General features: G+C 62.6%; 1 protein-coding gene across 1 annotated transcript in view; it reads right to left on the bottom strand.

Annotated features, from left to right (window-relative positions):
• Nfix (nuclear factor I X) overlaps window positions 1-6,321 on the bottom strand; it is a 119,758-nt gene extending 113,437 nt beyond the window's left edge. The window contains exon 1 of the mRNA XM_045139183.1: window positions 6,212-6,321. Within this exon, the coding sequence (XP_044995118.1) occupies window positions 6,212-6,238 (27 nt within the window). The 5' untranslated portion in view covers window positions 6,239-6,321. The remainder of the gene's footprint in view (window positions 1-6,211) is intronic.
• Window positions 6,322-8,654: the final 2,333 nt, after the last annotated feature.

The raw sequence follows: 8,654 nt of genomic DNA on the forward strand, positions 1-8,654 counted from the left end.
TAGCTCTAAGGTATAGGGCCCGAGGCAGGCCTGGTGGTGAAAGGCTCCGGGGACACTGAGCTCTGGCCCACAGAGGCAGCCAGACACCCAGCTGGCCAGGCCAGGGCGGCCACGGGCAGAAGCCAAAGTCAATGTGCACGGAGCAGACAGAGGGAGGCCTGTGGGTGGCCCCGGCAAACCCGCACTCACCCGCGCAACAGGCTTCTGTCCATGCCAGGCAGGGGCACAGGCTGGACCTAAAGAAGGGCCATCACAGCCACGTAACCCCATGACCCCATGGGAAGGGACGAGAAGCCAGCCTGCGGCCAGCCACTCTCCAAGCTGCCAGAGTGGTCATCACGCACAGCGCCAAAAAGGCCCACAGACACCTAGGAGGGGACCATGTGGTGAGGCATACAATCGTAGTCCCAAGGACAAGCCAGGCATGCACAATGGCGCGGGAAGGGTGGCACCCGCTCATGTTGACCCATATGTGGATGCACGTTGGCGTGAACAGACAAACACACGTGATGCAGTGATAACATGCCTAGCTACGACTGTCGGTCGCCCTGAGAAGCACATGTTGGCTGGTTCGTTGCTGTAGATGGGAACTACAACTCACCGTGACACGGTCACCGTGCCACGAAGCAGAGCTACAGAGAGGGTAACAGCCACAGGCACAGCAATCCCCATGGACCGGATAGGGACATGCCACAGAGGCACCGTGACACAAAAGCCACAGGCAGGATGGGCTGGAGAGATGGCTTAGCATTTTAAGGCGCTGGCCTGCAAAGCCAAAGGACCCATGTTCGATTCCCCAGGCCCACATAAGCCAGATGCACAAGGAGGCGCATGTGTCTGGAGTTTGTTTGCAGCGACTGGAGGCCCTGGCGTAGCCATTCTCTCTCTCTCTCTTTCTTTCTCCTCCTGCCTATGCCTATCTCTCAAATAAATAAAGAAAAATAAAATATGTTTTTTAAAAAGCCACAGGCAGGTGAATACACAAGGTTGTGCCATGCCCACCCTGATGGAGCAGTCACCAAATACACAAGAGGAGCGCATGGCAGCCCTCAAAGCCACACGCATGCAGCATGCAACAATGGCATGCGTGGAGTCGTGCAGAAAAGAACCCACGCTGACATACGTGGCCACACAGAGGTCCCCAAGGAAGCGTGCCTATGACGCCTTCTGTGCCAACCAACACACAGGGATCTTACCAAGACCCTTCCTCCCCCACCCCCACGTTTTAGGGGACAGGGGCCCCAGAACCATGTTGAACAATGACAGGTCATGTCTCTCTCTCTCAGTACAGGTGGCGGAAGGACACGGCAAGCTCCGTGCTGGGGTCAGCACCCAAGCAGGTCAGAAGCCCTGGAAACCTTGCAGTCAGACAGAGCACGTCTGGAGCCACTGCCCCCGTGCACCGGGCCCGCCTGGCCCAGCCGAGTGTGCACAGACAGCCCTGCGCGTCAGGGCCCGTGCGTGCACGCACACGCGTCTCTGGAGCTGTAAGGACAGCCCTCAGGCACCACTTGAGAGACACCAAGGCACCAAGTCGCCGGACACTTCGTCTCACTCCTATATGGAGGTGCTGACGTCTGCATACTCCTCACAGCCCAAAAGAGGAGGGCCTGGTCCCCACCGGACAGCATGCGCCATGTCCTCGCAGAGGCCCAGTCACCTCTCCCTATTCCGAAGTCGTACCCCTGGGTCACAGCTAGCCACCCTCTCCCACCCTTCCAAACTCTCGCATTGCTGTGCTCAGCTGGGGGGGGAGCCAGGTGGACACAACCAAGATAATAAGGAGGGCTACGTCCAGAGCACCGCATGCCAAGGGTGAGGCTGAGCAGTGTCTCGGCCCAAGAGATGCGGCCAGTGTCACGACAGACCCAGGAAACGCGGCCCTTCCAGTCGCAGGACTAGGAACTCCACACTAATCAAGCAGCAGGGCAACAGTGGCTCTGAACTTGGCCTGGCCCAGCACCAGAGCATCTTACAAGGCCCCGGTCTAGCCCCAGAAGTGACTTTACGCCGTGAACATTGTTAACAGTGAGTGGCATGTGCCAGGCCGGAGCCCCAGAGAAAAATACGCCATTAAAAACCAGCACCGCAGGGCGCCTATAATCCCAGCTCTTTGAAGGTAGGAGCAGGAGGATCAGGAGTTCAAGGCCAGCCTCCAATAAAGATCACCAGTTCAAGGCCAATTTGGGTTACTGGAGAAATTATCACCCATCTCGAAAGCAAGCAAGCAAGGAAGGAAGGAAGGAGGGAAGAAAAAAAAAAAACAAGCTTGGTGTTGAGGTGGTGGTTCACCCCTATAGTTCCAGCTGTTCAGAAGCAGAGCTTGACCACAGTGTGAGAGGCCAGTGTGAGTCCCTAGCCAACCTGGGATAAATAGCAAGACCCTTAGGAAAAAATAAACTTAAAAAAAAAAAAAAAAGAAGAAAAGCACCAGTTGGTGCAGGGACAAAGAGTGATAGCTTTCGGGGGCAGAGGGGTGGTCACCACGGTGAGTCAGAGAAAGCTGGGAGGTGGGGAGAGGCCCCGTTCTCCCCTCCCCCTGGAAGAAATGTGGACGCGGCCACGCTGTAGGAAGAAGGTGCGTGGAACGTCCCGTTGACAACGGGCGGGCGGGGAGTGTCGGCGTGGGCGTCTACTTGAGGGCGAGCGAATGGATGTCACCTGCATGTTCGCATCACCTGCATGTCTGTGTACGCCTGTGGCAGACACAGGAGTGCATGTGTCTACGAACAGTGGAGAATGTCTGTGCTCGCCCTCGGGGACCAAGGATGGGACGGTGTCTCCATGTAAAGATGTAAGCTCACCGTGTGTCCTTGTGTGAACACACACTCGCGCCTGCCTGTGTCCGAGTGCATGCTGAAGGCTCCATCACAAGGAGTGACCACGGTGTCCGTGACATGTGAACATGTCTGTCCGGTGCCAGGAACTACATGTCTGGGTGTCCGTTTGTATTGGTTGGCAGTGGTTGTGAACGCTGGGAGACATTTCACGTCTCTGGGCCTGCATTGACCGATACCCACATCCCTTGGCTAGGTGTGTGTGTGTGTGTCTGTGTGTGTGTAGTACGATTGTCGACAAGCGTGTGTGTCTAGGCGTCAACGTGAGCAAGATGTTCAAGTCCCTCCTTGCTGGAGGTAGTCTGCGTTTGTGCCCACGTCCGAGCGCGTACCTCTGTTCATGGAGGGCTCCACTGCCTGTACCCCCACCTCTGCTCTCTGCCTGGCACTCAGGCCTGTGGCTGCAAAGGGCTTCGACAGCTCCAGAACCTGCCCCACCCTGGATCTCTCCACTTTTTCCAGCAGACCCCCCTGCCCTTCCCCATCACCCACGGTGCCTTTCCCTGCCCGGGGCCCCAATGCTCCAAGCTCATTCCTGCTCAATCATTTATTGACTTTAAAATCTAAGCCAATTCAGGTTTGGGGGGGGGGGGAGGAGGAACAGAAAGAGAGAGAGGCCAGAGAGAGAGAGAGCGTGAGATGGGGAAGGCCAGAGCAGACACAGAGTGACAGAAAGACAGAAAGAGATGTCAAGGGACAGAAGAAGAGGAACTAGGAAAGACAGTGAGAGATGTTGGAAAAGTGATGGCAGGGAAGCAGAGAGTTTTGTGAAAACAGAGTTGGGGCTGGAGGGGAGGGGAGGGGCCGCCAGGCCCTGCTGACTGCTGGAGCCGCCACTGACCCAGAGCTGAGGGGTTTCCCTGCCCACCGTGCAGGGCTGGCAGCCTGGTGACACGGTGCCCCCTCCCCTAGCGGCCGGCCTGGCACACGCTGGCTGCAGCTCATGTATGTGGAGCTGGGCCTTCTGGCGCGCTACGAAGCCCAGCCCAGCCTTCACCCCGAGTCCAGGGGCCGCCCCAGGCCCCCCCTGGTAGCGTTGTCCCCCGCGTGTAGCTGGCATCATCTCTCCCAGGACACTGTGCAATCTGAGGGGTGGGTGCCTCGTGCGAGCCACGGGGCCGGGGCCATGGGGAGCAAGCCCAGATGTCTGGCCCAGGGGCAAGCTGGCGTGGCAGCCTGGTGGACAAGGCGGCCGCTCGAGAGTGGGGTGTCGTGTCCACTGGGCCTCACACGGCAGCCACACGCAACGCCAGGCAACGCACTAGAGGCAGCCATGCTGAGGCCTTGCTGGCTGGGAGAGGTGTTCTGGGGCGCGGGGGAAGCCTGCTGCTGGCTGTTGTCAAACTAGGGGCAGTTGGGGGGGGTCTCTCACTGAGAATGCCTGCTCACACCTGCTTGCACACTGTAAGAGACAGGTGTGCAAGGGTTCCTCTGTTGACACTCAGATGTGCTTTTTTGTACAGGTTTAAAAAAAAAAAAAACAGCTCTCTGGGTCATCCGAATTTATGCCCACAACAGGCCTGGCCACGGTCAGCCCATCGGAGTCACAGGCCGACTCTAGACTCAAACTCACTTGCACCTGTGCATACAAGGGTACCACACGGCCGATACCCACCTGGGCATGAACTTCTTGCCCCTCAAAAAAAAAAGAAAAAAAAAGAGAGAGAGAACGTCCTGGCATGCTCTTCCTCACACACAACCACTGACCATATGCCCCGTGGGCTCCAACCTAACCTGCGGCACACTTGGCATATGCCATGCAGTGCCCAGGCTTTGCAGAGGCGGACCTTACCGGGCACCCAGGCCTGGGCTGGGAGAGCTCGCTCGCAGGGGAAGGCCTCGCTGGCACGGCGAGCTAGGCCGCTGTTACCTGGCCTGGTTTGGCCCGTCCGTGGGCAGCAGCCCCCCCTCCGCCCCCCGGAGGGTCACCGTGGGGTTCTGGGCAGGCTGTGTGTGTTGTGAGCGTGCGTGGCAGGCGGGTGGTGGCGTGGGTGGCGGAACAGGCATGCTCCAGGCCTCTGCTTCTGCTAACACTCGGAGCAGGGGAACTTCGCTGGAGGCGGGACCGGCGCTCGGGGCTCTCCGAGGCCAGAGCCAAGGTCGGCGCTGTGGTGCCCACTGCTGACCCGACGACGACGACGGCACGGTACCCACCCAGCTCCCCGCACGGTCAGCGGCGGTGTCCACCGCTGCCTCCTGCCCCTTGGCGCCTAGTGGGTGGCGGGACGGGATTCCCCACCCACGAGCCCTTGCCAGGTCCACTCCGCAGGAGCGATCCAGCTTTTTTTTTGGGGGGGGGGGTCCGGGAAAGTTTGCACGGAGGAAAAGTTTGGGGAGGGGGAGCCCGCGGCGGCGGCGGCGGCGACGTCCAGCGAGGCGCAGCGGCCGGGGGTGGGGTGGGGTGGGGGGGTGGGGGGGTGCTGGCAGCGCGCCCGTCCCTCCCTCCCCGCCCCTGCCCCTCCGAAATTTGGGAGCCCCGCCATTTTCTTAGCCCCGCTCCCATGTGAGGCCCTGAACAAAGACTTTGGGGTGGGGGGAGACGCCCGAATCGCTCGGCCAGCTCGGGAGGGGTGGTGGTGGATGTGATGGAAGAGGGGGGGGGGGGACGCGCGACCCAGGCCGCACACCCCAGCAGCCGCCAAGCACGCGGGCCGCTGCCAGCCCACGGAAACCGCTGACTCCCCGGCCGGCAGGGCAGTGCCACCCGTGCCCAGCACTCCTCCACCCCTGCCTCCTCCTCCCGCCGCTCCTGCAGCCGCCCCGAGGAGAGGAATCACCCTCCGGGGGCCACCGTGTCAACCCTGGCAAACGCCTGCTTTGCCACCACGCTGTGGGTGCCCTCACCCACCCACCCCCGTACACACACCCCGTCGCCGGGGCTCACCCGAGGAGTCCCGCTGCCCACCGCACCCCGGCGGCGCGCGCGCGCACACACACACACACACACACACTCACATGCACACTCACACCCACGGCACCACACGCACTCCCGCCGCCCCGGCCTGCGTCCCCGGGAGAGGAGGAGGAGGAAGGGGGGGTGCAGCGCCACGCACGCAAGCTGGTCACCCCGGAGTCGTCCTCCTCTCCACCCCACCCCCCCAAAACACACACGCACACACACACACACACACACACACCCCGGGAGCCCGCGGGGCGGACGGGGACGCACTGTCCGCACGCGCGCCCGGCCTCCCCGTGGCACGAGTGGCACCCCAGCCCTGGCCAACCCCGCGGCTCCAGCAGCAGCAGCAGCAGCAGCTCGGGCAGCTGGGCAGTTCCAGCAGCCGCGGCAGCAGCAGCACCCTGGGCGGCCCTCGGGGGGGCTCGCTCGCTCCCTCCCCCGGGGGGGGCGACAGGGGCGCGCGCGGGCGTACCTGGGTGAGGCAGTACGGGGAGTACATAGCTGGGGGCGCGGTGGCCGGTGGCGGCGCCCGAGCGGGGAGCGGCGGGGCTGCCGGCGGGGAGGGGACGGGGACGGGGACGGGGCGGAGGGGGGGAGGCCCGGCCGGCTCCGCTCGCGGCTGCTCCGGGGCCTCCGCTGCGCGCCCGCCCTCTGCCCTCGGCCCCGCGCTCGCCCGCCGCTCGCCGCTCGCAAGCGCGGCCCCCCCAGCCGGCTCCGGGGCCGCCGCTGCCTCCGCTCGCCGCTCGCCCGCTCGCTCTCTCGCTCTCGCTCTCTCTCTCTCTCGCGTCCTCCTCCTCCGCCGCCGCCGCCGCCGCCGCCGCGCGTCTACTACTCCATGCCGCCGCCGCTCGGCCGGTCACCCTCGCCCGCCGCCGCCGCCGCCGCCGCCGCCGCCGCCGCGCTGTGAAAGTGAAAGTTTAGACAAAGTTTGGAAGCGGCGCACTCCGGGGAGAGGGAGCGGGCGGGCGGGCGGGCGGGCGGGCGGGAGCGAGGAGGGAGGAGGGGCGCGGGGAGGGGCGGGCGGGCGGGCGGGACGGGGAGCGCGGGCGGCGCGCACACACACACACACACACACACACACACGCGCACATGCATGCACGCACACATATGCACACGCACAAGCATGCACGCACACCTATGCACACGCGCAGGCATGCACACGCGCGCGCTCGCGCGCGCGCACCGACGCGGGCCACCACCTCAAGTCGACACGTGCTGGCCCGCGTTCCCTCCCCCCCACCCCCGCGCCCTCCCCTGGGCGCGCAGTCCACGCTGACAAGTAGCGGAGGGGGGGTTGAGGCGGGGAGCAGGGGGGGGAACTCTCCGCTGACCTGACACCCATGTCACGTAGCGAACGCATGGCCACCCATTCCTCGCAGGAGCAACAAAGCACACCCAGACGGGGGGGGGGCGGCGGCGGCAGCAGCGCACAAGCAGGCACGCGCCCACACCTACACACACACTGGCACCCACACATGATGGTACACACGCACACACACACACACACACACGCACGGGTGAGGGCGCGCAACGCAGCAAGGCACCACCTACAGAGACCTACTGTGGAGCCGCAGGCCTCACAGGGGGAGGTCACTCTAGAGTAGGCCAAGACCCTCATGCATGCATATAGTCACACATACACACATGCTGATGCATGTTCCTGTGGGACACTGGCACATGCGTGGCCACACAACCACACCCTGTCACACTGCAGACACACACACACACACAGCCACACTACCAACAGCCAGCCAGCCAAAATCCACCGGGCTGGCAGCTGTGACCATCCACCCAGACCCAGGATGACACTGACGAAAGGAGAATGCAGCCACACGCCCACACCCACACACAAAGAAATACAAAATGTCACCGGCTTGTCACAACACAGGGGCGCACATCACACGCTGTGTTGCCCAGATGTACCCAGCAGACTTGGGGCACATTGACCCATGGTCCTGATACCCAGAGGGCTGACAGCTGACCCCTGGCCCGGGAGACCTCCAGGTTCCACCCACACAGACCTGTTATGTGTACCCCCCCCCCCCCACACACACACGGGTACGCTTGCTCATGCCCAGCGCGTGAATGCGTCAGGACACACAGGGATGCCCTGAGGTCTCAGGAGCGTGACCACACACTGGGGAGGGTTCAGGACTGCCTACTTCCATAGCAGAAGGGAATGGGGCCCAGGTGTGGGGACACATGGCTGTAATCCCTGCACTTAGAGGCAGAGGAAGCAGGATCACTGAGTGAGTTGGAGGCCAGCCTGGGCTACATAGTGAACTCAAGGCCAATCTAGGTGATATTCAATAAGACCCTGTCTGAAAAAAAAAAAAAAATGAGAGAGAGAGGAAAGGGGGAGAGGAGGGGAGGGGGAAAGTAGGTGCTGTGGCTTTTGAAGGAGAGGCATGGAGAGCCCCTGGATGACCCGGGGTGGGCAGGAGCGAGAAGGCCTTACCTAAGCTCCCTGGCAGCTCTGGTCAAGACAAAACTCTCTCCTGCCATCAGCCTCCTGGGCCAAGAAGCTGGCTGTGGCAGTTCTCAAGCTATACATTGTCTAGTGGAGGCACTCAGTGCCCAGGTATGTGGGGGGGGGCACGTGTGCGTGCATGGTGAGCGCCTCGTCCTGATACCCCACTGAGGCAGGGTCACGGGTCATGCTCCTGAGATGTAGGTCTGCGTGTCCCCTGGGAATACCCAAGTGTGGGGCCTGCATGCTTTCTTCGTGCGTTGGGTGTGGACGCTCATGGGGGCAGCCGTGAAAGGGTCTTCCTGTCCCTCGGTGAAGCCCTGGGGGCATGGCAGAACACAAGGGGAGGTTCTGCTTCCAGGGGTGCTGCATTCAGGAGTGGAGGCCATTGATGGGGACCCGAGTGAGACAGGAAGCGCGGCCTCAAGGCACCTGGGTGAGCTTG

This window comes from Jaculus jaculus, chromosome 21, assembly GCF_020740685.1.
Source record: "Jaculus jaculus isolate mJacJac1 chromosome 21, mJacJac1.mat.Y.cur, whole genome shotgun sequence".
Taxonomy (NCBI): domain Eukaryota; kingdom Metazoa; phylum Chordata; class Mammalia; order Rodentia; family Dipodidae; genus Jaculus; species Jaculus jaculus.